The sequence below is a fragment of the Elgaria multicarinata genome, chromosome 3 (assembly GCF_023053635.1).
Source record: "Elgaria multicarinata webbii isolate HBS135686 ecotype San Diego chromosome 3, rElgMul1.1.pri, whole genome shotgun sequence".
Taxonomy (NCBI): Eukaryota; Metazoa; Chordata; class Lepidosauria; order Squamata; family Anguidae; genus Elgaria; species Elgaria multicarinata.
In genome coordinates this window covers 35129616-35150768 of record NC_086173.1, presented here as the reverse complement: position 1 = coordinate 35150768, position 21153 = coordinate 35129616, and the positions used below count along the sequence as shown (strand labels likewise).

The 21153-nt window shown below is 44.2% G+C and overlaps 1 protein-coding gene across 1 annotated transcript in view; it reads right to left on the bottom strand.

The window, feature by feature from the left end:
* The window catches only part of ANKFN1 (ankyrin repeat and fibronectin type III domain containing 1), a 150813-nt gene that overhangs the window by 85771 nt on the left and 43889 nt on the right, over window positions 1-21153 (bottom strand). The window contains exons 4-5 of the mRNA XM_063119897.1: window positions 19586-19780; window positions 16618-16731 (exon numbers count right to left, since the gene is read on the bottom strand). Of these exons, the coding sequence (XP_062975967.1) occupies window positions 16618-16731; window positions 19586-19780 (309 nt within the window). The remainder of the gene's footprint in view (window positions 1-16617; window positions 16732-19585; window positions 19781-21153) is intronic.

Genomic DNA, 21153 nt, shown 5'->3' with positions numbered 1-21153 from the left:
GCTCTCCCTGCCCCACCAGGAACTCCTGTTTCTCCACTTTTGATCAGCCACTATCTTCAAGCAAAAAATGTGCCCTTCCAAACCAACTCACATAGGCCTGCAGCCTTCAAATCTCAATGTCTGCCCACACACACACCTATCACCATTCCTGTGCAGTGCCTGTTGGTATCATTCCCTTCTATCAGTATGATTTTGTCAGTCCCCTGCTTAAGTCTTTACTTTTAGATGGGCTCCCTGTCATGCTCTGTGTCAGCTTCAAGCTTCTATTTTTAAACCTCTCTATGTCAATGCCCTTGACAGGGGCCTGAAGCACAGCACATGCATTCTGATGGAAATATATTCCAAAGGAGAATATCCGGTAAGCAGAGGTAGATGCAGTGCTTCATCCCACGTACCTGCTTCCCTTGGATTATCTCCGTAGTGCTAAGCTTTCGCAGTTGTTGTTTTTGCTACCAGGCGACAGCGATCCTTTGCATACCAGGAAGTGAGTTTAAGGGGGGAAATGTAAAAAATCATAAAAAATCAATTGATGACCCAATTCAATTCAAATTTGGTATGCTTAAAGCTCTCCCTAATATTTATTACTGTGCCAATTTTGGTGTCTATCTTTAAAGCTTACACAGATGTAAACATTTCTTTAAAATCCTTCTCCTGCGCCCCAGCAGCGGCTCGGAAGATACGCTCAAAAAGTAGGGGCTAAATACGGCGAATCTTTTTGCTTTATTGCACAATTAAGGCAGGATGCATGGGAGTACTTCACAATCAAAGCAGATTATAAGGTGGAAAACTTCTGAGTCCTTTGCATGCAATTCGCAGTGATTGCACAGTATAACGCTGGTGTGATAAAGCTCTGAATGCATAGCATGCCAAGGGCATGTCTAGACCTGCTGATATCCCGAGGATCACCCCAGGATCATCCCTGTGCATCCACATGATGCACAGAGGATCCTAGGAGCAGGAAGGGATGATCCCTCCCTTTCCCCAGGATATTAGCATACCCTTTAATCTCGACTTTTCCTGTGGTCTCGGTCTCATCCCAAGACCGCGGGACGTGTGGCTGGCCAGCCCGGTTTGTCCCAGTTCCTCGTGAGTAACCAGGGGTGGGGTGGGGTGGGGTTCTTTTCCAATAACAAAACAAAATGGCGGGTGCAACATCCTCTTCCTCCCGGGACGTCGCACGCTGCATGTAGACTGAGGGGGAGGATCTCGCAATCATCATAACGCGAGATCACCCCCCTCCACCCCCTCGTCTAGCCATGCCCCAAGACTACAGATAGACACTTTTCCACACATTCACACTTTTTAAAATGTCAAGTGTCCCCCCCCCCCATTCTCTTTGTGAATTTTGGTAACCAAACAAATTTCTCAACGATCAGCATTGGCCAAATTCAACGGGTACAGATGTTTCCATCTTAGGCAGGATCTACACTACTGCTTTATAATGGTTTATAATGGCCTTGACAACTTTTGGGGTCCAGGACACATTCCATATACTGTTTTCAAACAGCTTTCAAAGTGTTATATCCTGCTTGGTGTAGATCTGGCCTTAGAGAGGAACATAATGTACCTGCTTGCCCTGTAGTTGTTAAAGATGAGGAGCCTGTCAGAAAAAAAGAGAGGTGGCCGTCCTAATTCAGTACCACAGATGTGGCTGAATACACAGGGATTCAGAACTCAACTTCTAATAGCTAAGCACTCAATGCCCTGGGCCTGGATGGACAAATCGGTCAGTTTCACATTCTCCCACACTCATTTTGAGAAAATCTCAGTTGGGTCTGTCCTTAGGATGAAGAACTGGCCATCTATTAGAATGCCCTCCTAAATTAAAGAAGTTCTCACCCATCCATAGTCTAGACCATCTATCTAGGACAGTATTGCTCTTATGAACTGGACAGCTAGTTAGTGATAGAGATCCTTCCCAACCCTGCTACTGGACATCCTTTGTTTGGAGATACTGAGGGCTGATCCTGTGGTCTTAGGCATCTGAAGTACATGTTTGGACATTGAGTAAGCTCCCTTCTCACTGACATTTGTTTTATGAACATTAGGGTTCAGACACAAGCCCTCTGCAGGCATTTGCCCAAACTTGACTTCAGAATCCTCCATGGGCAGAATTCCTGATTGTGCCGGGGATTTTCAATGGTTTCAGCCAAATGGTCAAGATTTCTCCACCAGATCTTCTGCTCAACATGTGAGGCTGGTGGAGATGGGGGTGTTGGGGAAGGGGTAGATGTGTGTACTCCCCCTCCTCAAAGCTTGAGGGCAAGTGCATAAATTGGGCTATGACCAATACTATCATGAAAAGGAACTATAGCTCACATGCTTGGGATTTCCAAGGTCCCAGGTTCAGCCCAAGGTATCTTTAATTAAAAAGATCAAGTAACAGGTAACAGGAAATCCCTTTGCTGTCAATCAGAGAGCACAATAATGAGCTAGGTAGACTAATTTCCAGAGTCACAAGAAAGGTGCTTCTTATAGGGGTGAGTGGGGCGGTTGTTTCATTTTCATTTGGGGTGACCCTATGGAAAGGAGGACAGGGCTCCTGTATCTTTAACTGTTGGATAGAAAAAGGGAATTTCAGCAGGTGTCATTTGTATGCATGCAGCACGTGGTGAAATCTCTGCTTCGTCACAACAGTTAAAGCTGCAGGGGCCGTGCCCTCTTTAGTATCTGGTTAAGAGGGCAGGGGTCCTGCAGGTTTAACTGTTGTGATGAAGAGGGAATTTCACAAGGTGCTAGATGCATACAAATAGCACCTGATGAATTTCCCTTTTCTATACAACTGTTAAAGATACAGGAGCCTTGTCCTCTTTTTCAGATGGTCACCCTATTTTTATTTAAAACGTATTTTAAACAAACTAATTCATGTTGCCCCCACAATCATATGTAGTATAAATGTGAATGGTAACACCAAATGATTAGAGCCTGCATATAAAATAAACAGGAAACAAAATCCACAGCATATATAATAAAATAAATGTCACATATGTAAACAAAGCAAGTTATAGACCAAAGGTAAATAAGGCATTGCCTGATGAATGCTTCTTGGCTGCCAACAATAAATAAGAAAGAAGTGTGGGCGTTGATCTGGGTATCATGTCACCTCACTGATGTCAATATGTGGGAGAATGTATTCTGGATCTAAAAGCAGCACGGTGCCTATGATACAATCAAACAAGTCTAAGGGCCTTGCTAGACCTACCTGTTAATCCGATGAGGAGTAGGGGCGAGCCCGAGCTGCAGCTAGCGTGGGCCGTCGCCACAGTCTACACATGACACACGATGTCCCATTTTAAAAAAAAACTTAAAGGGGCCATGTGCGCAGGAGCGCACCAACGATAAGGTAGGTTTTTTTTTTAAAAAAGAGTTCCCCGCTGCCCCCCGCCTGCTTGCCCATCCGCCCCCTCACTCGCTCGCCCGGCCCCCTCGCTCGCTCGCCCAACCAGCCCCCCTGCTTGCTCGCTTGTCTGCCCTCTCCCCCACTCGCCATGTCCGCTGCCCCCTCCGCTGCCCCCCTGGCCGCGATCTCCGATCCCCCCTGGCCACGATCTCACCACCCTGGCTCCGCTCTTCCACCCCATCTCTCCTGCTGGGTCCGCTCTTCCCCCTTGGCCCCCATCTCTCCCCCTTGCGATCCCCCCCCGCCAAATGGGCACAGCTTCTCCCAGTTACTCGTGAGTAAGCCATGTAGCCGGGAAAAGCCGCAGAACCAGCTAGACCAGCTAAGCCCAGGGCTGTGGAAATACCAGGCCACAAGCGGATCAGGTTATTCTGGGTCAAGGGAGGGTTTAGCCCAGGCTGACCTCGGGATCCCCTGTGCGTCATCTGGACGCACAGGGGTGAGCTCGGGTATCAGCCAGGGCTAAACCCTCATCTAGCAACGGCCTTAGAGATTAAGCTAAAAGTGTTGTACAATTTCACACTCCTACCACATTTGGAAGAAAAAGCCCTTATGCTTACATCTTCTCGAATACAAAGAGGTATCACCAAATTCACTATGCTTTTTACAGGGTGGTGGGAATTTGGTAGCAACTGAAGGGATGTGCAGAACCCATGCTTGAAACATGTTGACAGCTTTACTTACCAACCGCCTTTGTCCTCCTTTAATTTCTCAAATGCTTTGCCAGGGGAGGAGCATTCACTTTGGATTTCACATTTGGTGAAAGTTCAGTGCTAATTCTAATCAAGTCCAACTTTCTGAACCTATCTTCAGCTTGGAGCTCCATCAAGAAAAGATCTGGTTCACATCCTAACATAAATTCTGCAGAATCCTCCCTGAGATGTGTAGGCTGAGAAATTTCAGGTGAAGCATATTTCTTAATAGTAGTGATAGTATCATCTGGCCATGCACAGAGTGATTGTGTGAACGGGACCTCAGAGACCAACCTAGCAACCATATTGTTCTTAAGTTTATGCAGTCCAGGAAAAACTCCTACATGACACATATAGGTTCTCCTGTCCCCTCTCCTCACCTCCAAAAAATGTGAGGACATTCACATTTTCACAGCACCTTCAAACTGAGTAGCAGTCCAGATATCTGCTTCTCATGAAATTAAATACTCTAACATGTCATCAATATTCTTCTTTCAGAGTTCTGAAATTGCAAACAAACAAACCAACCAAAAACCAGAGGTCTTCTTGGCAAAGTACATTTAGCACTTATGTTTAGGGCTGTTTTTCCCCCCCTAACTAAATCCTTAAGATGGTGCTTAAAGTTCAAAGAAATTCTCTCCTCGGCATGGGGCCTCTTAATCTATGAAAACTCACGTTCCCTGACAAAAGCGCAAGGTTTGAGATAAAGGCTGGAAATCAGAAGCCCCAGAGACTGAGGGAAGAGCTCAGGGAGGTGAAAGCAAACATAAACACTGACTTGGACCTTTTAATGTCACTTATTGTTATATAACAACCCAATGGAACAGCATTACTCTGAGTCAGATCTGTTTGGTTCAGTATAGTGTATTTGGGTAGCAGAGGCTCTCCAGTGCCTCACACCTGTCCTGAACTACTCTGTCAGCAGAATCGTGTGGTCCAGCTCTTGCAGACTCTATAAGAAGAAGAGAGAATCCATCAACTTTCTTCCCTCGGAATTCCTCAGGAGGAAAAAAACCCTTCATATACACTTTGAATTTTGCTTTGCAAAGCTCAGCGATACAAACTGACTGCTTTTGTTTTAGGTGAAACTTGTGTGTGGGGGACTTCTAATCTGGACTGTGGGGGCTAGAAGCGGTGAACCTTTGTGTGTGCTTCTGATCAGCTAGAACAAGTGTGTCAAGCTTCTTTCAACCCGAGGGTCAAATTCAATTTTGGAGAAGCTCACAGAGGCTGAATTCCAGGGGTGGATGGGGCAGACGGCAAAAGAGTTTGGGCCAAAATACCCATAGTACCAGTTTATTGTAGCTTAAAGCTCATACTGCCACTAACTAAGCCTAATTCAACCTTTTAAAATGGGGGCATGGGGGAACCATGAAAAAGCCGGAAAGCCACCAAACAATTGCTGAATGGGGAAAGGGGAACAGGGAATGGGCATGTGGGCATCCCTGGAGGATCAGACCGTGACCCCAGGTGGTCTGGATTTGGCCTGCAGGCCTGAACTTCAAAATTCCCAACCTAGAAGTTCAGACTTGAAAAAACTCCTACTGTAAGTTTAGGAAAGCGAGAGATCAGGAGCAGTCGTCTACCTTCTAAAGTGGTATCATGTGGGTACATCTACGACTTAGAGGGTCACACAAAGCATTGTTATCCCATTTGCTAATTGCACTGAGTAATCCTATACCTGCCTACTCAGCCCCACCAAGTGCACTGGGATTTCTGAAAACCACCTTTGTGTCTACTGACAGCAGAGAGACATCTAATAGGGATTTGCAGTTCATTCTGCAGTATAGTGGCAAATTCCATAGTTGTGTGTTGTTGTTGTTTTTAAAAGGCTTAATTAATACTCATATATCTGGCCAAACCCTGTTAATATTATCACATTGTTGCAGTCCAGAACATCATGTTCCCTTGAGGTAAAGCAAATTGAGGTTGATCAGCAACGTCGTCTCTGAATGCAAGTCTTTTAAAGGCAAAAATATGTTGCAGTAATTGTGCATGAATAGAGCTATCCACAGAATCATAGAATCATAGAATAGCAGAGTTGGAAGGGGCCTACAAGGCCATCGAGTCCAACCCCCTGCTCAATGCAGGAATCCACCCTAAAGCATCCCTGACAGATGGTTGTCCAGCTGCCTCTTGAATGCCTCTAGTGTGGGAGAGCCCACAACCTCCCTAGGGAACTGATTCCACCGTCGCACTGCTCTAACAGTCAGGAAGTTTTCCCTGATGTCTAGCTGGAATCTGGCTTCCTTTAACTTGAGCCCATTATTCCGTGTCCTGCACTCTGGGAGGATCGAGAAGAGATCTTGGCCCTCCTCTGTGTGACAACCTTTTAAGTATTTGAAGAGTGCTATCATGTCTCCCCTCAATCTTCTCTTCTCCAGGCTAAACATGCCCAGTTCTTTCAATCTCTCTTCATAGGGCTTTGTTTCTAGACCTCTGATCATCCTGGTTGCCCTCTTCTGAACACGCTCCAGCTTGTCTGCATCCTTCTTGAATTGTGGAGCCCAGAACTGGACACAATACTCTAGATGAGGCCTAACCAGGGCCGAATAGAGAGGAACCAGTACCTCACGTGATTTGGAAGCTATACTTCTATTAATGCAGCCCAAAATAGCATTTGCCTTTCTTGCAGCCTTATCGCACTGTTGGCTCATGTTCAGCTTGCAATCTACAACAATTCCAAGATCTTTCTCGTTTGTAGTATTGCTGAGCCAAGTGTCCCCCATCTTGTAACTGTGCATTTGGTTTCTATTCCCTAAATGTAGAACTTGGCATTTATCCCTATTAAATTTCATCCTGTTGTTTTCAGCCCAGCACTCCAGCCTATCAAGATCACTTTGAAGTTTGTTTCTCTCTTCCAGGGTATTAGCTATCCCACCCAATTTTGTGTCATCTGCAAATTTGATCAGCGTTCCCTGCACCTCCTCGTCCAAATCATTAATAAAAATGTTGAAGAGTACTGGGCCCAGGACTGAGCCCTGCGGTACCCCACTCGTTGCCTCTCCCCAGTTTGAGAAGGTTCCATTGATAAGTACTCTTTGAGTCCGATTCTGTAGCCAACTGTGGATCCACCTAATAGTTGTTCCATCTAGCCCACTTTTAGCTAGTTTGTTAATCAGAATGTCATGTGGTACTTTGTCAAAAGCTTTGCTGATGTCAAGATATATGACGTCCACAGCATTCCCACGGTCCACAAGGGAGGTTACCTTATCAAAAAAATGAGATCAAATTTGTCTGACAGGACTTGTTCTTGACAAATCCATGTTGGCTTCTAGTGATCACCGCATTGATTTCGAGGTGTTTACAGATTGACTTCTTTATAATCTGCTCCAGAATTTTCCCAGGGATGGATGTCAGACTGACTGGTTTGTATTTCCCAGGTTCCTCCTTTTTGCCCTTTTTGAAGTTAGGGACAACGTTAGCCCTCCTCCAGTCGCCCGGCATCTCACCCGTCTTCCATGATTTTGCAAAGATAATAGACAAAGGTTCTGAGAGTTCTTCCGCTAGCTCCTTCATTACTCTAGGATGCAGTTCATTGGGCCCTGAAGATTTGAACTCATTCAAGGAAATTAGGTGTTCTTTGACCATTTGTTTATCAATCTCAAACTGCAATCCTGCCCCCTCAACTTCTGCTTCACTTTTTCCAGGGGGGTCATAGACCCGCTTTTGGGAGAAGACTGAGGCAAAGTAGGAATTGAGCACTTCAGCCTTTTCTTTGTCATCTGTTATCAATTTGCTATCCTCATTAAACAGTTGAACCACCATTTCTTTCCTCTGTCTTTTACTACTCACATATCAGAAGAAAGCCTTTTTATTGCTTTTAGCATCCCTCACTAATCTCAGCTCATTCTGAGCTTTAGCCTTCCTGATGCCATTTCGGCACTTCTGCGCCACTTGTCTGTACTCTTCTTTTGTAGCCTGGCCTTCCTTCCACTTCCTAGATGTATCCCTTTTTGTTTTCAGGTCATCTCTAAGCTTTTTGTGGAGCCACATTGGTTTCCTCTGTTGTCTTCTGTCTTTTCTCCTTGTTGGAATTGTTTGTAACTGTGCCTTTAAAATTTCCTTTTTAAAATACTCCCACCCATCCTGCACTCCTTTTCTCATTAGGCTCATTTGCCATGGGACCTTACTTATCATAGTTCTGAGTTTATTAAAATCAGCTTTCCTAAAATCCAGAGTACGTGTATGCCTACACTCAACTTTTGTCTCCTTCATAATCAAGAATTCAAGTATGACGTGGTCACTTTCCCCCAGAGTTCCCGTAACTGCCACTTTATCCACTAAGTCATCCCTATTGGTCAATATCAAGTCAAGGATTGCCGATCCTCTAGTTCCTTCCTCCACTTTCTGTAGGAGAAAATTATCACCCACACATGTCAGGAATTTCTTGGAAGGGCCACTTTTGGCAGTATTGGTCTCCCAACAGATATCAGGGTAATTGAAGTCCCCCATCACTACTACATCACACTTCCTTGAAACACTGGCAATTTGTTTCTCAAAAGTTTCGTCCTCGTCTTCTCCTTGATTGGGTGGTCAGTAGTAGACTCCAATTATCATGTTCTTTTTATTCCTTGCCCCATTTACTTTAATCCAGATGCTCTAGATGGGGCTCCCAGTCTGCTCCGCCTGTATTTCTGTGCAGGGATAGGTATTTTTAACATATAGTGCAACTCCACCTCCCTTTCTATTTCTTCTGTTCTTTTTGAACAAGTTATATCCTTCAATTGCTATATTCCAGTCATGGGAGTCATCCCACCAAGTTTCAGTTATACCTATCAAGTTGTATTTACCTTCATGTAATAAGAGTTCAAGTTCGTTCTGTTTGTTTCCCATGCTCTGGGCATTAGTATATAGACATCGAAGACCATGTGTTTTATAGTCTGTCTTTGTTCCTACATTGTTGCGGACACTATTTTGGGGCACTATTGGAGCTGTTCTCTGTACTGTGGTGCCTTGGCCTTCATCCCTTGTTGCCTCGAGGTTTACGTCTCCTGCCCCCGTAAGATTCAGTTTAAAGCCCTCCTGATCAAGTTCTTCATGCTGTGGCCGAACACATTATTTCCAGCCCTTGTGAGGTGCAACCCATCCCTTACCAGCAGTCCATGTTCCAAGTAGCGTAGCCCGTGGTCCCAGAATCCAAAACTCTCACATCGGCACCACCTTCGTAGCCAGTCGTTCATCCAGAGTATTTTTCTTTCCCTTTCTAATCCTCTTCCAAGAACCGGGAGGATGGATGAGAAAACTACCTGGGCCCCAAAGTTCTTCAGTTTCCTTCCCAGAGTTTCAAAGTCTGAAATGATTTCTTCGTAGCTCTGCTTGGTGACATCATTTGTTCCCACATGGATGAGAAGAAAGGGGTATGTGTCTGTGGACTTTATGAGCTTCGGTAACTCTTCAGTCACATCTCTAATCTGTGCTCCAGGGAGACAGCACACCTGGCGAGTCCATGGGTCTTCACGACATACTTGGGTTTCAATGCCATGCAGCAGGGAGTCTCCCACAATGACTACTCTTCTCTTTTTCTTGGTTGACCTACCTTCTGCCTCGGTGGACGGTGTCTGCTGTACTTCGTCCTCTGCAAACTGTCCTTCAGACTCATCCTCCAGAAGCTGAAAGCGGTTGCTTAACTCTAATGGTTCCACCGGTGCAGAATGCCTTCTAGTTCTTCTGCTCCTAACTGTCACTCTTTTCCAGAGAGTTTCCTCTTCATTGGCTTTCCTCTCCTCAGCATACTCCACTTCTGCTTCAGCTGGCTGTTGCTCTTCAATCTCGTGTGCTTCTTGTTGCTGTTGCAGTTCCACCGTTCGGTCTAAGAACTCCTCATCTTCTCTTATTCTTTGGAGGGTGGACACTCACCGCTCAAGTCCTCTCACTTTTTCTTCCAAAAGTGCCACCAGCTTGCACTTGTTGCAGGTATACGCCATGTTGAGCTCAGGCAGAAACACGAACATTGCACACCCTTTGCAGGTCACCACCTCTAGGGGCTCCTTTCCATCCATACTGTCTATTTCTGCTTTGTTTTTTCCTTTCTGAGTATAGTGGAATTGCCTTTGCTTTGTCCTGTCCTCTCTGAAGGTACACAACTATATGAGTATGTCTTAAGGGAAGATAAGATTTTTTGGTTGGGGTTTTGTGTGTGTGTGGTTTTGTGGTTTTTCCCCCCTCTTTATGTTTTTCTTTGTTTCCCCCGCCCCTATTTGTTTTTTTTTCTTAGAGGCTTCCCCCTTGACCTCCCCTGCCGAACTCCCCCTGTCAAACTCCTGTTTGCTCTTCCTGTTCGCTCTCTCTCTGGGAACTGGCTTACTTTTATAGCTTCTACTTGAGCTGAGCCAGCTGCTCTTCCCTGCTTCTGCTCAGCTCCAAGTCAGGAAACAGAATGAGGTCACTGGGAGGCCAACAACAATCAACAGCAATCAGGCCACTGATTGCTGAGTACAGAGTACAATCAGCAATCAGGCCACACACCCTTCAGGTCCTGCAGCAACTTTCCACACCGACCCTCTTCACTCAGCACTCAGGAGCACATGGCAAGGACACGGCCTCTTTGAATTGGCAGCCTCCTGGATTTCCTTGAGGCTTCTCTTCTTCCCCTTTCCTTGGTCTCCTCTTCCCCTACACTCCCCCTGTCAAACTCCTGTTTGCTCTTCCTGTTTGCTCGCTCTCTGGGAACTGGCTTACTTTTATAGCTTCTACTTGAGCTGGGCCAGCTGCTCTTCCCTGCTTCTGCTCAGCTCCAAGTCAGGAAACAGAATCCAAAGGGGAGCCAAAGATTAAATCTTGAGAATAAGGGGCCTTAAGTAACAAGGCCCAAATATCCCTTTCTCCTTTGCAAAGTGAAGTACTTCTGCTACTATGCCTGTGAAGTAGCAGAAGGGAAAGGAGTGCTTAACCCTTCCTTGCCAGACCATTTGATGTATCTATGGGCATGTCTAGACGATGCCTTATCCTGGGGGTCGCCCCGGGATCATCCCTGTGCATCCACATGATGCTCAGGGGATCCCGGGGGCATGGAGGGTTGATTCCTCTGTTTCCCCGGGTTAACCAGTATGGCTTTTAGCCTGGTATTTCCCGTGGTCTCGGGATCATCCCAAGACTGTGGGATGTCCTGGTTTTTCCCCGGCTCCTCGCAAGTAAATGTGAGGAGCCGGGAACCAGGCTCTGTGCCCATCAGGGGTGGGGAGGGGAGCAGGGTCATTTTTAAAAAACCCAACACCTCACATTTGCACTGGAGCACAGGTCTTTTTCTTTTTTTAAAAAAAAAATGGTGGGTGCGATGTTCTCCTTCCTCACAGGATGTCGCACTCCGCATGTGGACTAAGGGGGAGGATATCGCGAGATCCTCCCCCTCCCCTCCCCTGGTGTAGACATGCCTTATGTAAATATGTATGCAAATATTTCAAAGCTCTAAGTACAATAACACCTTTGACAAAAACTTCATCATAGCTTACATGTACTGCTAAAACCAAGCAAAAATTGAATTGCCCAAGGGTCCATTTCCCCACCCTCCACCATCTGCTCTCATCACTGTGGTATTCTAGATTAATCATATTCATGAGGTAAATGAAGCTCCAGAACAGCAGCTGGGGGAGGAAAGTCTCCGTGGAAAAGACACTGTTAGGTGAAGGGTTAAGTATCCCCTTCCCTCCTGTGATACAAAATACCCCCTCCTGAGTGCACTTTCCCAAGGGAGAAGGAGCCAGTGGCTCTTTATATCTCCTGTGTAATGTCTCGCTTAGCCCTAAAGGTACAGCAGTCCTTAAATATACATATGATATAAATGTAATTTATAAAATGAAACAACACAACTGCTTGGAAACAGCAGGAATAGTTTGTGGGGAAGGGGGTACTTTGCTTCTGATATGTCTCGGTATAATATTTTTTAGTAGCTCTGTGCTGAATTTTTTAATCTATTTATTTCATTTGCCCCCTCCCCCAATTTGTTGGGGGGAGGGGCAAAAAGAAATTGCACCCAAAAACTGTGGGGAGGGGTGAGAATTTCAGAGAAATTTCTCTGGGTACAGTGCTTATTGGAAGGAGGCTGCTGAGGGGTTCGTGTGAGCGTCCTTTTTCCATTTTTATCCCATTCTGGGCTTGGTATGTTCTTTCATTTTCAACTTGGGTCATGTTCTCCAGTTCTTTGCAGCCTCTCTGGATGCTTCAGCTTTCTGAAAAGCCCCCTAGAGGACTTAGCGAGGTCTTCCTCCCTTGGGTCTGAAGGCCTGAAGACTGAGCCAAGTATTTTTGATTTGGTTGTGTTGTTGTTAAAGTCCTTTTAACAACAAGAAGAATCACAACAATGCTTCACGTCGCTTTCAGAGTCCTCATGTGAGCAACTGTCTAGATCTAATGAGTTGTCATTCTTTCACTGTTTGAAAGAATCATTTCTTAGGATTGGCACAAGTGACAGACCTTACCCGAACACATTTATTTTTAGATTTGAACAGACAGATTGACAAACATTCATTATTATTCTCCATTTTCATTGGTGATTCGAACTGTCATTCTCTCAACTCATGTCAACAGCATTTGACAGCATTTGAATGTATGGGAAATGCACACAAACATGCTTTAATCGATGGGAGAAGAACTCGTGCATTTCAAAGATGCACAGAATTGATGTGTACCTTTTGAAAAAATACACATGAAAATACACACAAATTTTCATGCAGAAAGAAAACGAAAAAACAAAGATTGCAATCTGGGGCCTTGCTAGACCTAAGTGAGAATCTGGGGGAGAGGAGGGGAGACCTCACATTATGAATAACGTGAGATCTCGCCCTTATTCAGATGCAAGTGGTGACGAGCTCTGGAGGAGAGCCATCGTGGCCGCCATTTTTTTTTTAAAGTGGCAGGAGGCAGGAAAGGTAAGTAGGGTGTTTTTTTTAAATTCTCCTTCCCCCCGGCCCCATTCTCCTTCCCCCGCCCAGCCCCCCTGGCCCCGTTCTCCTTCCCCCGCCCGCTGCCCGCCCACGATGTCCGATCCCCTGCCCGATTTCCCCCACCTGCAATTCCCCCCTGATGTCCCCTGGGCTGCGATCCCCCCCGATCTCCCCAGCCTCTGTTTCACATCCTCCCATGTCCCCACCGTAGCCCTGATGGCCGCAGCGCTCCTGTGGAGCGCTGTGGCCCATCCGCAGCTTTTCTAGGCTACTAATCCGGTAGCCGGGAAAAGCAGCGGACCTGGCTACATGCCCGCGGTCCCAGTCTCAGCCCGACCTGAGGCCAGGACTGTGGGAAGAACCGTGCTACAAGCGGTTCCTGTTAGCATGGTGCCAGGGCGGCTCGAGGCCTGGCTGAGGCCGGGATCCCCTGTGTGTCATCTGGATGCACAGGGACGAGCACGGGCCTTGCACCGCGCTAACCCCTGGTCTAGCAAGGCCCCAGATGTGGTCAGGTGATGGCATAAACTTTGAGGTGGAATTAAGTGAAGTTCAACAAGCTCAAGTTTTTCCTGTGAGCACATCCCTACCTGAAGGTGCCTAATCCAACACACCTGCCTCCTCATTCAATCTTTGCCCTCAAGTATGTTCCTCCATAACCAAACTTACCCAACATCCTATCCCATACCATGCTGTTACCTGGCCTGATTGAAGAGATGGTTACTGTTTCAATAGCCAATCAATTCATATTATATATATTGTGATTATATAGAGACATATACAGATGACAGAGAATTAAAGGCCACATTTATTCATTTAATTTTTATCCCATTTTTTGCCAAAGGTATCTAACAATAAAATACAGATATAACACAAAATCTTAATTAAAACAGAACATAAAAACAAATAAATTAAAAACACAATATTAAAACAAACAAACCAGCATCCAGTCTTCAGTATACAGACCAGCTTGTATGCCAAAGGCTTGGCTGAATAAAAATGTTATATGTTCCAATTTTACATCAGGATCATTCTCATTCTTAGAACTACATGCCTCTGATTCCTTAAAAGGGGGTTACCTATACTTAAACCCCCATGTCTCCCCTCTTCCTTAAAAATATATATTTTCCAAATTCAGGTCTATATTAGTTTTAACTGAAGCTTCCATCCAATCTAGACCTCCTACTCCTAAGATCGCTTCTACTATATGTCTTATCCTATTGGCTACATAATATAGTTTAATATTTGGGAGCCCTAAGCCTCCTTTTTTTTGAGTCTGATACCATCTATTTTTATTTATTCTTGCTTTCTTATACCCATTACAATAACTATTTATAATATTCTGCCAACTTTTTAACTCTGGTTCCGAAATTTTTATTGGAAGCATCCTAAAAACAAAATTTATCTTTGCTAAAATTTTCATTTTTATTAATGCTAGTACAATGTGACCATAAGCCAAAACGTCCCTAGGATGGAGTAGGTAAGCACATCTCCTGCATCACTAACTAGGAGAAAATGCACGTACAGGTGAGGCAAGTCATCTTGTCTTTGTTCCAATTTGTTCTCTGCATTTCTCATTCATCAGCCTCCTTTCCTGCTTTATCGTTTGGGATGGGCTGACTTACAGGTAGGGATGGGTGATAAATTAGTTCAGACCAATTTTTTTTTTTACACAATTTGCATCTCCTGAACTTGAATTTATTCCCTTGTGCACTGAAATCCACACTTCGCAGAATGTTTAGAATTCACAACAGAAAAATGCATACAAACACATGTCTATTTTTTAAAAAAAGTGTGCACAAAAATGCATGCAGTAGGAGAAGGTGCATAGGAAAAACACACACATTATATTACAGGAGCCTACAGGTTTGTGGGTGGGGAGCTGCTAAAAAATTTGGGTGGGGCAATTTATCTAGTCAGCAGGAGCTTTTAAGATAAAATTGGATTTATTTTATTACATTTCTATACTGCCCCACAGCCAAAGCTCTCTGGGCGATTTACCTAAGATTAAAACATTAAAAAAGATATACAAAATTTAAAACTATAAAAACACACCACAGATAGTATATACAAGACCATACATCTAAAAACAACTATATGCTGTCAGCTGAATCTAAAAACTGACCTGGGATTAATTAAGCTCATCGCATATTGCTAAATACCTGGGGAAAAAAGTCTTGACCTGGTGCCAAAAAGATAACAATTAACACGGTATCGAAAATCTGCCTGGGCCCACAAGGGCAGCGGACGCACCCCTGTGTCTGGCCTTCACGGACCCAGGCGGACATACCTGGTGCTAGGATCGGCCTGTGCCTGGAGGGGATCTACACTAGTCAAGTTAGAATATGTCTTACCGTTTTAAAGTGTGCGTTCGGTAGTATTTCGCCACATGACCAAATACGGTTTGTGACATTTTATTGTTCTCTGTTCTCCAGTTTTTATTTTGAACTTCTCTGAAATAAGTTGTTCTATTTGGTATGATGTGGCCGATTTCATCATATTAAATGGGTTTCCTGTAGTTCTTAATTAGCCAATCACATTCCTGGGGGGCATGTTTATGTAATTTCCGCGCCCAAAGTTGGAGCCGTTTTTTTTTCAAGCCTCTTTTTTGCAGCCACTTTTAGGTTCACTTTTGGGAGGCTGTTTGCTGGATCGTTTGTAAGTGGAGGATTCTCGGAGAAAAGAGGAAGTGGGAGGGGAAATTGGCAGATGTGGAAAAAGAACAAACGGATTTCTTTTCTTAGTGTGGCCAAAAGGAATGCATTCCCATGGAAAGAGAAAAGTAAGTAAACGTTTTAAAAACTGCTACATTTTAAATCGTTCAAAAACAAAACGTTCAATGACTGTAAAAATAACATTTCATATACTAGGGTAGATCCCCTCCTGGTCTCTCTCAAGCCTTCGAGAGTTAATTCTTATAACTTCTTCTAATACATGAATTTTTGTTTACATTTGGCCTAGTCAGGCCCATGGCCACCATTAGAGTGGAATGAGAAAATATGTAATTTCCCCAGCCTTGGGGAAATTGCATGCTTCTCTCTCCCCCCCCCCCCGGCCACTGGGGGCCTTAAAGGCTAAAGAACTATAGTGCTAGAGAGAAATCTCAGTCCAAGCATTCTTTTGAAGTGATGGTGGAAGAATCCAGGGGTTGAGAAATACATTAGCAGAAATGGCAAGGAAGAAGAAATACAGCTATACTTTCATTCAGAGCTACAACAAGGATTTACCTGATGGGGCCCCATTTCTTGCACATACAACTTGTTTTGCTATCCCATAGGATATATAAATTTTCTACCTGGGGCTTTGGCTATTGGGCAGGATAGAGGTGTAATAAATAAATGTAGGGCCAGAGGTGTACAAAGTCTGTAGGTTAATCCATGAGGAATTGATGAGCCATGTCACATTTTGTAGACTTTTGGACTTCACCGTTTGTAGTAGAATCTGAGGAAGTAGCACACATCTGAGCTCTATAGAACTGACAGAGCAATGACTAGAGGTTTCTAAAATAGATCTCCCATTACATATATCTCAATCCAATCTATGCTTAATAGGAAATTGCATCTGGCTGAAGAAAAGATATCAAGCCTATATTTAATTTAAGATGTATCAATGAAAGGTCATGAAATTGATCCAGATCCAGTACCTTTGTATTTGGTCACCACCGCTGAGTTGATGCTATGAGGTTCTTGGAAAGTGACAGTGAGTGATGTGCTGCTTGTTACCATAAGGCAGATGTTGGTTGGTGCCTCCGGGGCTCCTGGGAGCAAAGAAAAAACATTGTGTCTCATGCGGAACAAATACCTTTCAAACAGTGCTCTGGGTCATCAAAGAAATAAGTCAAGACCACGCAGCAATGGCCAACTTTGGTTTAAAGATGCTTCTGTTTGTCTTTTGAATGCTAAAGAACAGTCTATGCTAATGAGATCTGATGGGCACCATTTGTTTCTCTGGTGGCCTTTAGCTGTTTTGGATAATGCCAGCATCCCTCCTCCATCAAACACTTCCTCAATATATGTCAATAAAGAACACCCATACACTATTGGAGGTCACTTAAGGGACACATACGGACTCAAAGAGCTCATTAATTTTTGTTCATTTTGTTTTTGCATTTCACTACTAGATTCAAATTATTGCTAAATAAGCAAGCTCATTCATATGATTGAGCTTAAATAATTGCTATATAATTTCCCGCTTGAGAAAAGGGAATTATTGTTGCGAGACTCTACATGTCTACTCAGAACTAAGTCTTATTAATTTCAGTAGGCTTTACTTCCAGATAAATGTGTGTAGGATTGCAGCCTTAACTTCCTTAAACTGCCATAATTGCAGCAAATTTCTCTCAGAATGAAAGGTTAGTAAATTATATTTCCTATTGTTCATGGGAGCAACTGATGATCTCACTGAATTTATCACTGAGGGCATAGCTAGACGGGGCGATATCCCAGGGATCATGACACACAGGAGATCCCAAGAGCAGGGAGGGATGATCCCTCCCTTTCCCTGGGATCTCACCCTACACTTCTAGCCTGCTTTTTCCAGTCTCGGGATGATCCCGAGACAGCGGAATGTGTGGGTGGGCGTCACAGTTTGTCTCAACTCCTCGCAAGTAACTGTGAGGAGCCGAGAGCCGGGCATGGGGGTGGGGCGGGGGAGTGGAGAAATTAATATTTTTTTGGAAAAAAACTTACAGTTTTGCGCACAAACGCTTGTGCGCTCCGTCTCCCTTACAAAAACAAACAAAATGGCAGGCGTGACTTCCTTTTCTTTCCTGGACGTCACATGCCACGTACAGACAAGGGCAATGATCTTGCAATCATAAATTTGCGAGGTCATATCCCTCCAACCCACTCATTTAGCTGAGGCCTTACTCTGAGATACTAGCTGTTACTGAATAATGAGTGCAAACGAAAAGCTCAAACAAACCAAGAACAGGCCATGATTTATAATCCTGGCTTGGAGGGATTGCTCAAACCACAGTTTGCTGGTTTGAACATCATGACAATCTATGGTTTGAGGAAACCAGGAAATCATATATTTAGGTGCAAAGGAGAGGATGAGCAGTAAGGAAAGGGAGAAGAGGGAACACTTGAGCTGGCTGCTTATTCCTGAACCGCCCAGAGAGTTTCGGCTATTGGGCGGTATAGAAATGTAATAAATAAATAAATAAACAACTGGATATGGTGAGACAGAGAGAGAGGAAGGGAGAGAGAGAGAGAGAGAGAGAGAGAGACTTTAAGGAAATCACTGTCATTTAAAGAATAGGGCAATTAATTAATTAATTAATTAATTAAAAAACAATTTTAATTAATAATTTTAATTAAACATAATTAAGCTTTTCAGCTGAGGAAATGAATAATTAATCTATTAAATGTAAATAAGTATGAGCATGACCAAACCTAAATATAGGTGCCTGTCTCAGATATTGAAAGAAGTGTGCGATAATGCACCATTTAATAAACCAAAGCTACTAGTTGTCCATAGAAAGTTGCCCTTATTCCATGTCATACTATTTGTACATCTAGGTTAGTTTTGTATAGTCGAGACCAGTGATACAGCTGGGTAATTCCGACCCTGGATGAAATGGCCTTATGAGGCTCCCCTCATAAGGGGAACATGTGCATAACTTCAGTTGGGAAGCACACAACTCATGTTTCTCTCCTTCCCCCCACCCCACTGCCATTCCACGCTGTGCAACTGCTCCTACATTCATGGTATGTTAGGTAGAGAAAAACCTGCCAACCCTGATTTTGTTCTTGTTTAATAACAGAAAGCGTTGCATTTTAAACTCATTTAAATCAGAGCGCCATCATGGCTACTGGAATACAATGGAGTTGGCTTCCACTGCCCTGATAATAAATTCATTTACTTAGGAAGAAGCGTGATTTTTTATATGGAAAAGGATAACATATTTTAAAGTAATAAATTATGACATTAGCAATAAATAAAAACAAGGGAAGGATGATGCAGTGGTGGGAGGCATCAGCCCGGGAAGGACCTGGCATGCCAATGATGACCCAGGTGCTGCTGATGCTGCAGCTGTCTGTTTTTGATCCCATCACCTGCTGGTCATTTTTTTTGCGGGGGGGGGGGGGTATGTGAGCTGCATGGCCCTGGATATTGGCCCTCAGGTCCTGCCCAAGCTGTACCACTGCTTGAGACCTTCTGCATGCAAAGCATAGAGTACTAGTTGAAGTCTAGACATGATATTTTCTAACACCAACACTGCAGATGGTGAACATGATTGCAGTAAGTGTGGAATGACATGTTATTGCATCTCGGAGAAAGATGACCCCTCCTGTTTTCAGCAGTAGAGGCCTTAAGAAATGATCTCATAATTGTGGCGGTTTCTATGCAACTATGAAAAATGGCTACCTGCCATCTCCACGAATGGACAACTGGATGGGCTTTCTTGAATCCTACCACTCAGTTTCTTTTTGGTTTGGGCAGGTTGCTTATCCTATCTGTACCAGTTTTGGTAGCTTTAACATTCAGGCTAACCGTTCAATACAAATGGTAATGAGAAATCACTGGAGAATTGCTGCGCTATGTAGTTTCCAGGTATCCTTATTCAGAAGCAGTATTGTGCATGCATTTCACCCAGTTGTTCTTACTGGAATGTTCATAGCCTGACTTCATGCGTTTGTAGAGCCGATATCTCCACTCCCAGGCTTTCAGCTGCTTCTCTTTCTCAGAGCTGTCTGTACCGAGACCTTCGCTCATGATTTGTGCGGACAGATCATTCACTCGTTGCTGAGCTTCTTGCACTAAGTTGCTCAGATGGATTGACCTGCTTTCCATATCGACAACTGCCAGGAGAAGGGAACTGCATGAGTGCCAGGACTTTACACAGCAAAAATCCCAAATTTAATCAGCTTTGGGCGGGGGGGGGGGGAGAAGAATCAGGATGTCGGTTACATCTAGCCAAAACCACATTGCCAACCCAAGCAGCCACAATCCAAGAAGTGGGTTTCTGAAACTTCTGCAACACTGCAAGAGGTCCTAGAGAACTGCATGACTTGTAACCCACCAAGCCAATGCCAGAAGAGGTGGTGATGGCTGCTACCTGGCAGATAAGACTACAAGTGGCTAATGATATGAGGTTCAGAAACAGTAGACCTCTGAACACCTGATGCTAGAGAGCATCAACAGGAGGGGATTCTGCTTGAGGGCATCTTAGGCCTTAGCTAGACCTAAGGTTTATCCCAGGATCGTCCCAGAGTCAGCCCTGTTCATGTAAATGACAAATAGGGGATCCCGGGAACAGGTAGGGACGACCCCAGGACGATCCCGGGATAAACCTTAGGTCTAGCTAAGGCCTTAGAGACATCTGGTTAGAAAGAACAGGAAACAAGATGATAGTTTAGATGGACCTTTAGTTTGATCTAGCAGGGTTCATCTTATATCTTTAACCCAGAAGCCAAGAAACTTGGCCAATCATAGCCTCAGTAAATTTCCTGTTTTTGCTGCCTCCCTGTTGCTGTAAAAACAGGTGATCATTAAGAAACTGACAAGCCACTATGCATGGCTACAGTCCTGGATTCAGTTTATTGGGTCATACATAGTGTAGATCTGAACTGCTAATTTGTTGGCATGCTTAAAAGTATTGCCACCCAGGAGCTTGGGCTGCTTCTGCAGATGGGCATTGCAATGAAGCAATCATATGACCACTTTAACATGATTCCACATTTCTGTCTTCTTGTGGGGCTAATATGTATTTATTTAAAAACATCCATACCTTGCCTTTCAGTGCAACTTCAATGGTGGCTTTTAACAACAACCAAAGCCATAACAAATAAAAAAAATTGCTGCCGCAAAATTATCAGAAGCACTGGAAAAACACCACCAGCAATATCAAATAGCAGCAGCAGAGCTGGCTGACATTAAATAAACTGAACATAGTAATAAAATAGCTCACCCACCAAATGCCCAGCCCAGGTGAGTCTTGACCTAAAAAGCTAGCAGCCAAGGCCCCAAGCAAACATATCTAGGAAGGGAATTACATAAATAGAACACCACAACCAAAAATGCCCTTTCCCTGGTTGCCACCTGCCCACCTAACCTCTGAAGGCATCAGGAGTACCTGAAGAAGAACTTAAGGCATGGTCAGGTACATCTGGCAGAAGATTCCATGAAGGCCACTCCAAATCATCCTTACGTACATGCAAGACCATGTTTTTCT